At 42.7% G+C, this 15975-nt stretch overlaps 1 protein-coding gene across 6 annotated transcripts in view; it reads right to left on the reverse strand.

The window, feature by feature from the left end:
* CDC14A (cell division cycle 14A) overlaps positions 1-15975 on the reverse strand; it is a 189641-nt gene that overhangs the window by 64127 nt on the left and 109539 nt on the right. For all 6 annotated transcript variants that reach the window (XM_010830982.1, XM_010830980.1, XM_010830977.1 and 3 more), the window contains 2 exons: positions 13508-13595; positions 2625-2855 (listed from right to left, as the gene is read on the reverse strand). In XM_010830982.1, coding sequence (XP_010829284.1) covers positions 2625-2855; positions 13508-13595 — 319 coding nt within the window. The remainder of the gene's footprint in view (positions 1-2624; positions 2856-13507; positions 13596-15975) is intronic.

Raw genomic sequence — 15975 nt, forward strand, 5'->3', positions numbered from 1 at the left:
AATTTCATGGCTGCAGTCACCATCTGCAGTGATTTTGGAGCCCAAAATATAAAGTCTGACACTGTTTCCACTGTTTCCCCATCTATTTGCCATGAAGTGATGGGACCAGATGCCATGATCTTCGTTTTCTGAATGTTGAACTTTAAGCCAACTTTTTCACTCCTCTTTCACTTTCATCAAGGGGCTTTTTAGTTCCTCTTCACTTTCTGCCATAAGGGTGGTGTCATCTACATATCTGAGTTTATTGATATTTCTCCCGGTAATCTTGATTCCAGCTTGTGCTTCTTCCAGCCCAGTGTTTCTCATGATGTACTCTGCATAGAAGTTAAATAAGCAGGGTGATAATATACAGCCTTGACGTACTCCTTTTCTTATTTGGAACCAGTCTGTTGTTCCCTGTCCAATTCTAACTATTGCTTCCTGACCTGCATATAGGTTTCTCAAGAGGCAGGTCAGGTGGTCTGGTATTCCCATCTCTTTCAGAATTTCCCACAGTTTATTGTGATACACACAGTCAAAGGCTTTGGCATAGTCAATAAAGCAGAAATAGATGTTTTTCTCCAACTCTCTTGCTTTTTCCATGATCCAGCAGATGTTGGCAATTTGATCTCTGGTTCCTCTGCCTTTTCTAAAACCAGCTGGAACATCTGGAAGTTCACAGTTCACGTATTGCTGAAGCCTGGCTTGGAGAATTTTGAGTATTACTTTACTAGCATGTGAGATGAGTGCAATTGTGCGGTAGTTTGAGCATTCTTTGGCATTGGAATGAAAACTGACCTTTTCCAGTCCTGTGGCCACTGCTCGAGTTTTCCAAATTTGCTGGCATATTGAGTGCAGCACTTTCATAGCATCGTCTTTTAGGATTTGAAAGAGCTCAACTGGAATTCCATCACCACCTCTAGCTTTATTAGTGTTAGCAACTGCCATATTCTCATTAGCTTTCGAGTTCCACCGACACTTGACATTCAGTGGTCTCCTGGTATCCGCGAGGGGCTGGTTCTGGAATCCCCGTGGATTCTAAAATGTGCAGATGCTCAAGTCCCTTCCAGTCACATTGGCGGATGCGCACCCTGTGCATACTAAAGCTGGCCAATGGCATGAGAAATGCAGGCTTTTCCTTGGGCCTAGGCAATCTTTAACAAAATGAGATAGAGAGGCAGAGCCAAGTGCACAGGGATCACATGGGGGAAAGCCAGAGCACAGGCACCCCGCCGTGACCTGGGCAGAACGGAAAGCACCAGTCTAGAGACACCTTCCTAGCAGATCCACCCTCCCACTCCCCCACCACCCGGGAGACAGCAAGTCCAGCCAGTCGGGGGCTTTGTGTTCTCGTGGACGAAGCCTGACCCAACCGAGGAGCCTGCAGCTGAACCAGGGGCCACATGCAGCTGTTTCCATCCCCCAGCCTCTCTCAAAATGCAGCTTTCAGTTGCTGCTCACATTTTCAGCAAAGTACCTCCACCTACTCAACTCTTAAACATAGAAACAAGGGCCTACAAAACGGTATTTTAATTTCTGTCAGAACCAAGGCCATGCTCGTCTGAATAAGTCAGTTACAGCAGCACAAGCACAGGAAAAGAACAGTACAATCCCCAACACCTACTAGACAATTTGCATAAAACGCCACAGAAACCGACTTCTCAGACGCAACTCCGGAGAACAGCACCACCCAGCGGCAGTACGAAAAGCCGCATGTGAGCAACAAGAGGCTCCGCCTTTGATGGCCAAGCAGTTTCTCCTCGCTGAAACCAAAGACCCCAGTAAAATACCTTCCACCGTGCTGGAAAATCTACAATGCGAGCCTCCGCAAAGCCCAACAACTAGGCTTAAAGCAAAAGTTATTTCATATTTTCTGAGTAGCTGACACATGGTTTCCAGGTAAAATACAGAATATATGTTTGGTGCAATATTTGAGACATGCTAAAAAAAAAAGTACTCGCTGTTTATCTAAAATTCAAACTTAACCGGGCATCTTGTATTTTTATTTGCAAATCTGGCGACTCCTGTCCCAAAGTACCCTCTTCTGGAGGCCAGAGATGCATTTACACGAGTCTTTCAGTCATTCAGAGGTAGTAACATACCTGTGGCAAGGAAGCTAGCGATGAGCCAGGTACACTACCGCTCCCTAGCAATGGGCAGGCAAGACATTCGGTTCCATGATGCTAAAGACTACTGGGGGGAGGGATGCAGTGTGCTTAGTCGCTCAGTCGTATCCGACTCTGCAACCCCATGTACTGTAGGCCGCCAGGCTCCTCTGTCCATGGAGTTTCTCCAGGCAAGAATACTGGAGTGGGTTGCCATGCCCTTCAACAGGGGATCTTCCCAATCCAGGGACTGAATCCAGGTGTCTGGCATTGCAGGGGGATTCTTTACCATCTGAGCCACCAGGGAAGCCCAAGAATACTGGAGTGGGTACCCTATCCCTTTCCCCAGGGGTTCTTCCCAACCCAGGAATCGAACTGGGGTCTCCTGTTACCAGCTGAGCTGGGGCGGGGGGCGGGGGTTCCAGTGTTCTAAAACCAAACCCATTTGTTTCCTAAGAAGCTAACTGGTTTTGTTTCGCCTGTTGTGCTGCCTTTGGTCTCACCCCCTTCCGGTGCCCACCAAGGCCTCCTTGCTCGCACCTTTGCAGTGGACGGCGATCGCCCCCTCGGTGTTCTCGCAGATATTCAGGAACCTCCGCACGATGTTGTCGCTGGGAGTGCTGCCATCGATGAAGAAGAGGTCATAGTGCTCGAAGCCCGCATCCGTGAAGCGCTTCGCCTCGTAGATCTTTTTGTTTAGCCTCACGACCGCCGTCACGTTATGCTTTTTGAAATAAGGAAAGTAGGCTTCGGGGGCGTGAAGAGGATAACCTAAAGGGAAGCAGCAGGTGTAAGCAAAAGGCACGTATGTCGTCTCATGTAACCCAGGAACACGAAAACCCTTCAAGATAGAGATCAGTCTCAACAGAGCTTAGGAAGAAAGTGCATTTCAGGAGAGGGTGAAGTCGAAGCACCTTCCTAAAAGCAGCCATCTGAATAACTGGAGAAAAACACCATGGGAGGGAGAGAAGAAAAAAAAAACATATGAGTATTGTAAAGAAACTCTTGAATAGTTCAAAACCTCAACCTCTTAAGATTCAAATCCCAGGAGCACGCGACCTCCAAGCCAAAAACAAAGGCATTCATGAGGCCCTCAGGGTGCACAGTAGGCCTGGAAGGACTCTCTGTTTTCTCTTCCTCCTGACAAATACTTTTGAGCTACAGTTAAAGCCTTTTTGCCAGATGTATAGTTTTAATCTACAGTGCATTCCCCCACAGGAGAGCATACCTACTATGTACAAGTCACAAGTGCATGTAAGTTTTTTTTAATCCTCAGAACAACCTATTAAGATAAAAAGAGTAAACCCCATGTAACAGTTAACTAAAAGAGGTTGAGTAATCAGTTAAGGAGATATTTCCTTTTTTGAGGCGAACAGGTGGTCAGAATTGTGAGTATTCTATTGTGAGTTGTCCAGCACCATGTGACTATTGCTGGGAGCTGGGTTACAGATTCGTGACCTGTGGGTGCGTGCTAAGTCACTCTAGTCGTGTCCTACTTTGTGTGACTCTGTGGTCTGCAGCCCGCCAGGCTCCTCTGTTCACGGAATTCTCCAGGAAAGAATACTGGAGTGGGTTGCCATGCCCTCTTCCAGGGGATTTTCCCAACCCTGGGATGGAACCATTGTCTCTTACATCTCCTTCATTGGCAGGTGGGTTCTTTACAACTAGTGCCACCTGGGAAGCCCTACGCATGACCTACGCTTGGCCAGTCATGAAGGTGACCACTGGGGGCTCTGGCCACTGCAAGCCTTACCTAGTGGCCCCAGGGGCTAAAGGGACTTATTTCTCAGCGCACTGATTACTACAGCTGTAACCCATTCAGGGCACACCAAGTGAGATGATCGCACTCAGGACTCCTTCACCACTCAGGACTCCAAGCGTGGTGGGCAGCAGCAGCCAGCAAGGCAAACCAGCATTCTCTGCACTGTGTCCTTGGTTGTATTTCCTGCTGTCTCGAACCTCGAATATGCTGGTTGTTTCCTATTTTCTCTTAGTTGCAAGCCAACAAGAGTCTTAGGTGTACATTTAACATTTTCCCAAACTACCTTTCCCTCTGGTTTTCTGTCAGTTTGAAAAATGGGAGGCACTAAAACAACTGGAGGCCAGAGGAGGAAGAGACACCACATGTTTTCCTGCCAGCATGGCTTCTGCAGAAGAGAGGAACTCCCAGCTTAGTTTGGCATTCCCAGCACCAGCCGAGCCTCATGGTCCCCACTCCTCAGGCCTCAAGTGCCAGCACCAGCCCTTCAGAGCTCCCAGGTTGGTAGTCTCACGTTTTCCTTTCTGTTCCCCTAACCCTGGCCTTAAAGGCAATAACTATTTCTTCCTTAATATGCTGTTGTTTTTTTTTTCCAGAGTTGCCCTTTTACTTTTTAACTTTCTTTCTAGCAAATTCTTTGGGCTTCCCTGGTGGCTCGGAAGGTAAAGAATCTATCTGCAAAGCTGGAGACCTGAGTTTCATCCCTAGATTGGGAAGATCCCCTGAAAGTTGTTGTTCAGTCATGTCCGACTCTTTGCAATCCCATGGATTGCAGCATGCCAGGCTTCCCTGTCCTTCATCATCTCCTGGAGCCTGATCAAACTCATGTTCATTGAGTCAGTGATGCCATCCACCCATCTCATCCTCTGTCGTCCCCTTCTCCTCCTGCCCTCAATCTTTCCCAGCATCAGGGTCTTTTCTAACGAGGCAGCTGGTCCCATCAGGTAGCCAAAGTATTGGAGCTTCAGCTTCACCATCAGTCCTTCCAATGAATATTCAGGATTGACTTCCTTTAGGACTGACTGGTTTGATCTCCTTGCAGTCCAAGGGACTCTCAAGAGTCTTCTCCAACACCACAGTTCAAAAGCATCAATTCTTCAGTGCTCAGCCTTCTTTATGGTCCAACTCTCACATTCACACATTACTACTGGAAAAACCATAAGTTTGACTATTCAGACCTTTGTCAGCAAAGTAATGTGTCTGTTTTTTAGTTTGCTGTCTAGGTTTGTCATAGCTTTTCTTCCAAGGAGGAAACATCTTTTAATTTCATCTCACCATCTGCAGTGATTTTGGAGTCCAAGAAAATAAAGTCTGTCACTGTTCCCATGGCTTCCCCATCTATTTGCCATGAAGTGATGGGACTGGATGCCATGACTTTCGTTTTTTGAATGTTGAGATTCCAGCCAGCTTTTTCACTCTCCTCTTTCACCTTCATCAAGAGGCTCTTTAGTTCCTCTTCACTTTTTGCCATAAGGGTGGTGTCATCTGCATATCTGAGGTTATTGATATTTCTCCCAGCAATCTTGATTCCAGCTTGTGCTTCATCCAGCCCAGAATTTCGCATGATGTACTCTGAATATAAGTTAAATAAGCAGGGTGACAATATATAGCCTTGATGTACTTCTTTCCCAATTTGGAACCAGTTCATTGTTCCGTGTTCAGTTCTAACTGTTGCTTCTTGACCTGATACAGATTTCTCAGGAGACAAGTAAGGTGGTCTTGTATTCCCATCTCCTTAAGACCATTCAACAGTTTGTTGTGATCCACACAGTCAAATGCTTTAGCGTAGTCAATGAAGCAGAAGTAGATATTTTTCTGGAATTCTCTTGCTTTTTCTATGATCCAATGCATTTGGCAATTTGATCTCTGGTTCCTATGCCTTTTCTAAATCCAGCTTGAACATCTGAAAGTTCTTGGTTCACATACTGTTGAAGCCTAGGCTTGGAGAATTTTGAGCATTACTTTGCTAGCCTGTGAAATGAGTGCAATTGTGTGGTAGTTGCCCCTGGAAGAGGAAATGGCAGCCCACTCCAATATATTTGCCTGGAGAATTCCCTGGACAGAGGAGCCTGGAGGGCTACAGTCCATGTGATTGCAAAGAGTTGGACACAACTGAGCAACTAACACTTTCAGTTTCTAGCAAATTCCTTCTATTGCATCCCTTCCTTCTATTTGAAATGAAGTGGTTTCTAGTCCTGCCTGGATCCTGCTGAGATACGATCTTTCTTAGATCCTGCTCATTTCCTAAACCTCAGTTTCCAGCCTTCCATTGGAGGCTGTGAGCTCCCCAGCATAATCCCAATATGCCTTTTTGGTTTAATTTACCAGAGTTCTGCTGCCTGCAATCAAGAGCCCTAACTGGTACACTTGGCCAAGGCCACACAAGGGATAGAGGCAGAACTGGCAGACGGGCCTAACACAGCCCAAATACATGATTTTCACAAACCATGCTACTTTGGAGCAAACAAGTAATACAGAGTTTATTTAAAATCTTCTGTGTAGAAACAGTGACTTATACACATTTAGAGAAAACAGATGCTTTTCAGCTTAGGAAAAAAAAAAAACAGATCTGTTTCCCTAGTTGGTTTGTGTGCTCAAATCATTTCCCAGCCTAAAGGGATAAATAACAAGTGCTCTTCTATTGTGTAAGGAATGGGAAGGAGAGGGTTCATGAATTCATGGCATGGGAACCTTCCCGTGGTATGATGGGCTGACAAGGGCTTCTGACCCTGGCTTCCTAGCACACTTGGCACCTCCATGATAGCACCTGTCATGAAGTGTGCTAATGGTTCATTTGGTACTGTCCCTTCCCTCCTCCAGAGAAGGCACTGGCGACCCACTCCAGTACTCTTGCCTGGAAACTCCCATGGACGGAGGAGCCTGGTAGGCTGCAGTCCATGGGATCGCTAAGAGTCGGACACGACTGAGCGACTTCACTTTCATTTTTCACTTTCATGCACTGGAGAAGGAAATGGCAACCCACTCCAGTGTTCTTACCTGGAGAATCCCAGGGACGGAAGAGCCTGGTGGGCTGCCGTCTATGGGGTCACACAGAGTCGGACACGACTGACGTGACTTAGCAGCAGCAGCAGCTCCCCTCCTCCACCAAAGCTGTGAGAGCTTCTCTTTTCATACATGAATTTCCATCATAAGTAAATAGCATTACAGATAATATACCTAAATCTACTATCAATAGAAACTATGTATATCTTTTGAGAGAAGAACACTGAACAGGTATCCAGATTTGGCAATAGGGCATTGAAAAAGTAACAATAATGGTAATAATCATACTTAACATATATTGAGCACTTCTATATGCCAGTCCCTAAGCTAAGTGTTTCATGTATATCATCTCAATAAACCTTACTCAGTTAACAATGCCTGGAAAAGTGAACTGACTCATGGACACACTGCTGGGAAGAGACAGAGGCAGCGTTTGAACCCTAGCAGTCAGATTGCCAAATGAAAGCTTTCAGTTTACCTTTGATAACAAGAATAAATGGGCTTCCCTGACAGCTCAACAGTAAAGAATATGCCTGCCATGGCAGGAGCTTTTGGGTTTGATCCCTGGGTCGGGAAGATCCCCTTGAGAAGAAAAATGACAACCCATTCCAGTATTCTTGCCTGGGAAATCCCATGGACAGAAGAGTCTGGTGGGCTATGGCCCATGGGGTCACAAAAGAGTCGGATACAACTTAACGACAGAACAACAGTCAGATTCCAGGGCCTGTGCTGGGGCTCATCTCAGGCAAAACCCAACTCTATTCTATGTTAGAGAAAGGAATGTTATATGAACATTAAGGGCTGCACTTCCTAGAGTCGGTGAGCATATATCTTAAAAATCCTCAAAAAGTGTTTCGAACAAGTTATAACCAACAATGACAATATCCTCTGACTTCTAAACAACTGTTTGTGGGTGTTTTAACTGTGTTCAGATGCTTCTGATAGGGGACTGGTTTTATCAGTGTGGACGGAGAAGGCAATGGCACCCCACTCCAGTACTCTTGCCTGGAAAATCCCATGGACAGAGGAGCCTCGTAGGCTGCAGGCCATTGGATGGCGAAGAGTCGGACACGACTGAGCGACTTCACTTTTACTTTTCACTTTCATGCATTGGAGAAGGAAATGGCAACCCACTCCAGTGTTCTTGCCTGGAGAATCCCAGGGACAGGGGAGCTTGGTGGGCTGCCGTCTATGGGATCACACAGAGTCGGACACGACTAAAGCGACTTAGCATAGTGTGAACTGAGGGACCATTAGTATAGTGTGAACTGAGGGACCATTCAAACAAACCTTCCTCCGTCTGGCCGCTAGATGGAGCCCTGACATCATAAAGCTCAAGCACAGCCCTGGTGCTGACCAGAAAGATTTTCAGAAAGAGGGACTGTAAAAATGCATCTTTTCCGAGCCCCTCATTTAAAGTTAGGAAACTTCAGAACAGTAAAGTCAAATGACCAATCCACCCATTCTTTATTAAAAGTTAAAACGGCAAGATAGGCAGGAAAATTGGAAAGCAATAAAATATGTTTATTAGGTTCTCTAATGATAAAAATATAATCAGAGTATCTGCTCTCTAATAACACCTGTTAATGTGCCCGACACTGTGCAAGACACTTCCTAAAAAATCTCTTTTGTGTGTGTGAGTGTGCTCAGTTGCTCAGTCATGCCCGACTCTTTGTGACACCATGGACTGTAGCTCACCAGGCTCCTCTGTCCACGGGATTTCCTAGGCAAGAATATTGGAGTAGGTTGCCGTTTCCTCCTCCAGGGGATCCTCCCCTCTCAGGGATCCCACCCACATCTCTTGTGTCTCCTGCACTGGCAGGCGGATTTTTTTCACCACTGAGGATATCTGCAATCCTCACCAAATGCCTGCACAGTGTATCCCACTTTCCCCCTTTTGATAGGAAGAAAAGTTGAGGAACTGGTGTAAGTTAACACAGCCAGTTAACTGATGCAATGGACATGAACTTGGGCAAACTTCGCGAGATGGTGAAGGACAAGAGAGGCCTGGCGTGCCGCTGCTGGGGTCGCAGAGTCGGATATGACTAAGCGACTGAACGACAACAACCATATAGCCAGGGGCAGAGGCAGGCTTCAACCAGCTCAGGCACTACACTTGAGCTTCTCTCCTTAAATGAGCCAGGTGACACTTCAAATTGTTGGGATTCTCTGTTCCAAGCTTTCTCTGTGCTTTTTACTTTCTTTTTAAGGTGGAAATGAGAAGGACATTGCCAGCTGAGAATTTGGGGAATTTTTTTGGAAAAAATTTGAAATTGAATTTGTCCTACTGCTATATTAGTCAAGTTTATTAACCAAAAAGGAGGTAGGGTTCCTCCCTTCCAACCTGTCAAAAAAATGTGAACAAAGACGGCTGTAAGGAATTCCTGGTTAGTCTCTGCTGACACAACACACACTTAAGACTGTTACAATGCTTTCTGCCAGATCCCAAGATTTTAGGGCTTCCTTTTACTACATCCTAGCAACAGTCATTTGAGTGTTAATTTCTTGAAAGTATACCTTTTCTACTAACAAACCCCCTAAAACGACTTTCAGCCTCCCCAGGAAACATAGGGTTTGTCAACTCAAAAAAAGAGAAAAAAGAATGTGCCAGGACTTCACTGTAACTGGATCAAGTTTACTAATTACATCAGAAAATATTTTCTTAAGTTCAAAAAGGACTCTTTACCTTAAATTAAAACCCTTTGCAAAAAATATAATGATACTTTCAGTGAATATCAGATTTTAAAATGGGGATTCAGGTAAAATATCAATAATCTAACAATTACAGCCTTAAATGAAATTGCTCTAGACATAAAAACTGATAAGTATTATATAAGCAGCACTTTCAGATCTTGGTTTATTTCCCTCAATGTGAGAGGGCACAATATATGTATTCAGAAAAGAAAAGATGAATATAGAGTGATGACTTGACAGTGGTTATTTTTAGATAATATAATTACACGTGACTTTTTATCTAGATTGCTTAAAGTTTCTATAGTGAACACGTTTTTCCTCTGAAGTAAAATAAAAAAAGAACACAGAATTTGGAATCAAAGTGACCTATGTTTGAATCCACACAATGCTACTTTCCAGCTCTGTCAACCTGGGCAAGTTAGGTTACCAAGCTTCTATCTTCTCATCCACAAAACAGCTACCCCCTGCTCCAGGGGGTGGTTCTGATTATTCAACAGATGAAGTGTGCACAAAAGGCTTAGCATCGCTCCTGGCACATAAGCAAATGGTAGCTAATGATTTCCCCATGCTGTAAAATAGGACTGGAAACAATTTTAAGATTTTTGACAATTAAGAACTGACACACAAAGTACTCATGGCCTTTTACCTTGTGATTCTTCTTGAGAATATAGAAAAGAAACTGGGGCTGCAAAAAAGATATATGGACAAGTATGCTAACCATTACAGTTTTTAAAAAGTGAAAAACTGTGAATAACCCAGATCTCATTCAAAAATTAATCAAGTAATTATCAAAACTATGGTATAGTAATTGAATGCATTCATGGAAAATTATAATGACGATCTACATTTATCATGAAGATTACCATTATCTATATTTATAATGAAGATCTCCTTGCCATAGAAAGGAGTCTGTGATACATTAAGTGAAAAAAATAGTTGCTAAAAGATATCAATCATGTTATAACTCCATGCTGATAAAAAAAAAAAAAGAAATATTTTTGTAAGTCTCTGTGTGTGTGTGTATTCTTTAGGAAAAAAAAAAAAAACTGTGTGCCAAAAACAAAAAACAGATAAAGAGAAAATTAATATCCTTAATAAATGTTGGAGAGGGTGTGGAGAAAAGGGAACCCTCTTACACTGTTGGTGGGAATGCAAACTAGTACAGCCACTATGGAGAACAGTGTGGAGATTCCTTAAAAAACTGGAAATAGAACTGCCTTATGATCCAGCAATCCCACTGCTGGGCATACATACTGAGGAAACCAGAAGGGAAACAGACACGTGTACCCCAATGTTCATCGCAACACTGTTTATAATAGCCAGGACATGGAAGCAACCTAGATGTCCATCAGCAGATGAATGGATAAGAAAGCTGTGGTACATATACACAATGGAGTATTACTCAGCCATTAAAAAGAATTCATTTGAATCAGTTCTAATGAGGTGGATGAAACTGGAGCCTATTATACAGAGTGAAGTAAGCCAGAAGGAAAAACACCAATACAGTATATTAACGCATATATATGGAATTTAGAAAGATGATAACAATAACCCTGTGTACGAGACAGCAAAAGAGACACTGATGTATGGAACAGTCTTATGGACTCTGTGGGAGAGGGAGAGGGTGGGAAGATTTGGGAGAATGGCATTGAAACATGTAAAATATCATGTATGAAACAAGATGCCAGTCCAGGTTCAATGTACGATACTGGATGCTTGGGGCTAGTGCACTGGGACGACCCAGAGGGATGGTATCGGGGGGGAGGAGGGAGGAGGGTTCAGGATGGGGAGCACATGTATACCTGTGATGGATTCATTTTGATATTTGGCAAAACTAATACAATTATGTAAAGTTTAAAAATAAAATAACATTAAAAAAAAAATAATCCCACCACCAACTAGTAAACATAGAAAACATAGTTACAATTATAGATCACTTTTTATGCTGCTAATAATATTAGTTCATCTGCATTTTCTTCTTTTTCAAAAATGATAATCAGGCATTACCTCTATAAAAATATTTTAAATGGTTTTTAAAAATTATATTCCTCAGCTTCTCTTTAAGGAAATTTCATTTAAAAATGAAATCCTAAATGGTAAAATTCTTTCAGCTTCATGCAAAAACAAAGCCACTACAGAAACCATATGCCTACTTAAGTTTTCTGGGTCTGAGTTGGGTCATTTTGCACAAAAGGGAGATTTAATCAATCCTGTCTTGAAGACCAACTCTGGAAAAGCAGTTCCCTGAGGCACTTAACAAGTTATTCCTAACAATCCAACAGAAGAGAAGTTAATCAGTCAACGTCTGGAGTGAAAAAGACTCATGAGCAAATTTGTGAATAAGAGGATCTAACTCTGGCTTCAGTACAGTGACTGCCTGTTTGTCAGAGGATTACCCATCCCCAGAGGAAAACCATAATTCAAGCAGAGTTCCCTGGGAGACAGATGATAGGTATGAAATGATAGGCACACGTGTGAAAATGCAAACAAATGATCAAATCCAAATGCATGAATAACCATATGCAATGAAACTAGATTTTGGAATAAATAGCTATGATGATGATGATAATTTAAAGAAGAATAAATCTAGAATAGGGGTTTTCAATTATGTTTCTTTGGAGGACTAGAGTTTCAACTGTAAGACCAGATAGGGGGCAGGAAAAAGATGAGTTATTATGTTCTGGTATATTTTTAAAATTTATGTATTTCTCCCATAAATCATTCTTAAACTTTTGGTGCCTATCATTATTTGTGTTCTAGGGAATGTGAGGTTAAAAAATAATAATAATAAGTAAAAAAAAATATATGCTAATGAGGAAACTCACATAGTCAACCACATTTCATTCAAAAGGCTTATTTTTTTATTAAATTTATTTTTAATTGAAGAATAATTGCCTTGCAGTATTATGTTGGTTTTTGCCAAACATCAACATGAATCAGCCACAGGTATACCTATGTCCCTTCCCTCAAGAGGCTTATTTTTAGTCTTTTTTTTCCCCTGAATATGTATGCCTCTGGCTATACAAAGACTGCAAATAAGTAGTTTAACTTTTGTCAGCTGGAAGATTGTTCCTAGCTGTCAGGATGGAACTGAACAGATCAGTGCGGTAACGAGGTTTAGAAGCTATACTCTGTGCTGAAGTACCACCGGTTCTGCATATTACTCTGTGAACTTGGGCAAATTCCCTGCTCATAAGCCTCGGTTTCCTCCTCTGTGAAATGGAGATAGTGCCTACACCACATAGAATCGTGTGTGCACTAAATGAGATGGTGCTGTGATTAGCTGGTAACTAGCACACAGTTGCCTGGAAAATCCCATGGGCGGAGGAGCCTGGTGGGCTGCAGTCCATGGGGTCGCTAAGAGTCGGACACGACTGAGCGACTTTACTTTCACTTTCCACTTTCATGCATCGGAGAAGGAAATGGCAACCCACTCCAGTGTTCTTGCCTGGAGAATCCCAGGGACGGGGGAGCCTGGTGGGCTGCCGTCTATGGGGTCGCACAGAGTTGGACAAGACTGAAGCAACTTAGCAGCAGCAACAGCAGCAGCACACAGTAAGTACTCAATAAATGATACCATCATCACATTATTAATCGTGTTGTTCCCAAAAGAATACTGTGATGTGCAGCATGCCTCCACCACCAAATAAATCTGAGATCAGCTGATACAATTCATCAACCTGCTTATTGTTGTGATCAGCTGGTTTCTCAGATTCTTCTTTAATAATTGGGTCAAGGTAAAGTGAACACACTATTAACAGCAACCTCCAAATTTGCTAGTTTTAAACAGTGATTATAGTTCCACTCACTAAACTCTAAATTTAACATACTAATTACTACTGTTCAACTTTTTAATTAATAAATATTCTTTGGAGAATATTACCAAAAGAAAACATTATCTTAGGAAACCAAGAAATGAAAGAAGATTAACTAATATTTTCAGAGGATAAAGTAAAGAAAAACCTACCATTTTCAATTTTGCTTTTGGGATGTGGTCCACTAAATGCTAAAAATTTTCCTGGAACAATCCAGTTGAAGTCACCATTTTCAACTCGCTGGGAGGATTTTGTGAGAAAAGAGAAGAAAAATATTTTATAATCCTTATACAATTTAGAAGACCCTTACAAATAAAACTGCTTTGGCATAGCAGTCATTGTTTTTACACAGTATAACAGTTTTTAAAACAAGTTTAAACATGGAGTACTTTTTGAAAATAATATATTGATAAAATATTTTAAATGTATTAATACAGCCTTAAAATATAGCAGAGAAATGGTTTCACATATTGCCAGTAGAAATGACCAAATTTTTATTAACCTAGTATGCAGTAAATGGAGAAGGCAATGGCACCCCACTCCAGTACCCTTGCCTGAAAAATCCCATGGACGGAGGAGCCTGGTAGGCTGCAGTCCATGGGGTCACTAAGAGTCGGACACGACTGAGCGACTTCACTTTCACTTTTCACTTTCATGCATGGGAGAAGGAAATGACAACCTACTCCAGTGTTCTTGCCTGGAGAATCCCAGGGACGGGGGAGCCTGGTGGGCTGCCGTCTATGGGGTCGCACTGAGTCGGACATGACTGAAGCGACTTAGCAGTACTAGACTAACTGGACATACATGAAAGACAAAATAATACAGCTTAAAATAAAAAACATCTGATTCTCAAAATTTTATGCATTTTTATCTAGAAAAGTTTAGAAAACTTTATTTAAAGTGGAGATACTTTGCTGAAAATAATTTTGTCTTTTGGCTACTCTGCAATGAAAATGACATGAAAACAAACATTGCTTGTCCTGGCAAGAAAAAAAGGCAAACAACAGAGGACATAAAATACAAGCATTTTCCATGAATATGGTAAACATCCTTTAAACAATGAAAAAAAAAATCAAAAAATATCTGGGTCATGAGGAACACATCTCCCTTTTTTGTTTGTTTTTGTAGGTTGCTATATTTTGTCAGTGCTGATCTTTAGACTGGGAAACAGAAGTCAGGAATGAGAGACAGGCTCATCAAACCCTCATGGTATACCACAAACTGGAGACAGCCAGGGTCTACTGCAGGGGCTACCAACCCAACAGTCACAAGGGTCAGGCAAGAGACATCAGCTCAGTTCAGTCGCTCAGTCGTGTCCAATTCTTTGCAACCCCATGGACTACAGCATGCCAGGCTTCCCTGTCCTTCACCAACTCCCAGAGCTTGCTCAAACTCATGTCCATAGAGTCAGTGATGCCATCCAACCATCTCATCCTTTGTCATCCCCTTCGCCTCCTGCCTTCAATCTTTCCCAGCATCAGCATCTTTTCCAACGAGTCAGTTCTTCCCATCAGGTGGCCAAAGTATTGGAATTTCAGCTTCAGTATCAGTCCTTCCAATGAATATTCAGGACTGATTTCCTTTAGGATTGACAGCTTTGACATCCTTGCAGTCCAAAGGATTCTCAAGAGTCTTCTCCAACACCACAGTTCAAAAGTATCAATTCTTCGGCACTTAGAGTTCTTTATGATCCAACCAACTCTCATATCCATACATGACTACTGGAAAAACCATAGCTTTGACTAGACGGACCCTTGTTAGCAAAGTAATGTCTCTGCTTTTTAATATGCTGTCTAGGATTATCATAGCTTTTCCTCCAAGGAGCAAGCATCTTTTTAATTTCATGGCCGCAGTCACCATCTGTAGTGATTTTGGAGCCCAAGACAGTGGCTTGCTGCAGGGTCAGGAACACTAAATACAACTATGTGTACACAAGTCCTTTTGAAGGAGGTCCCATCACCTTCATTACCCCTACCATAGTTTGGCCAAACAAGAGGAAGGGAACACAGCCCCACCCATCAACAGAAAATTGGATTAAAGATTTACTGAGCATGGCCCTACTCATCAGAACAAGACCCAGTTTCCCCCACAGTCAGTCTCTCCCATCAGGAAGCTTCCATAAGCCTCTTATCCTTATCCATAGAGAGAAGACAGAATGAAACCACAATCACAGAAACTAACCAAACTGATCACATGGACCACAGCCTTGTCTAACTCAATGAAACTATGAGCCATGCCGTGTAGGGCCACCCAAGGTGGACAGATCATGGTGGAGAGTTCTGACAAAACGTGGTCCACTGGAGAAGGGAATGGCAAACCACTTCAGTATTCTTGCCTTAAGAACCCCATGAACAGTATGAAAAGGCAAGAAGCATATAGAGGCAAATGCTCCTCAGTCCTAGCCAACTGTCCACAGGAAAGTTGCTTGAATATGACCGATCTTCCAACTGGATGTTCATGTAAAATCTCTCTACGTTTGAAGCATTTTAAATTGTTTTTAAATACTAGTAAACCAAATAAAACACATGAGTGGACCGACTTTAATTAACAGCTCTCAGTCTCTGCTCTACACACTCTAGGACCCTCAGGAAACACCTGAAAACCAGGCAAGGGGTCGCGC

The sequence above is a fragment of the Bison bison genome, unplaced genomic scaffold (genome assembly GCF_000754665.1).
Source record: "Bison bison bison isolate TAMUID 2011002044 unplaced genomic scaffold, Bison_UMD1.0 scf7180017864519, whole genome shotgun sequence".
NCBI classification, from domain to species: Eukaryota; Metazoa; Chordata; class Mammalia; order Artiodactyla; family Bovidae; genus Bison; species Bison bison.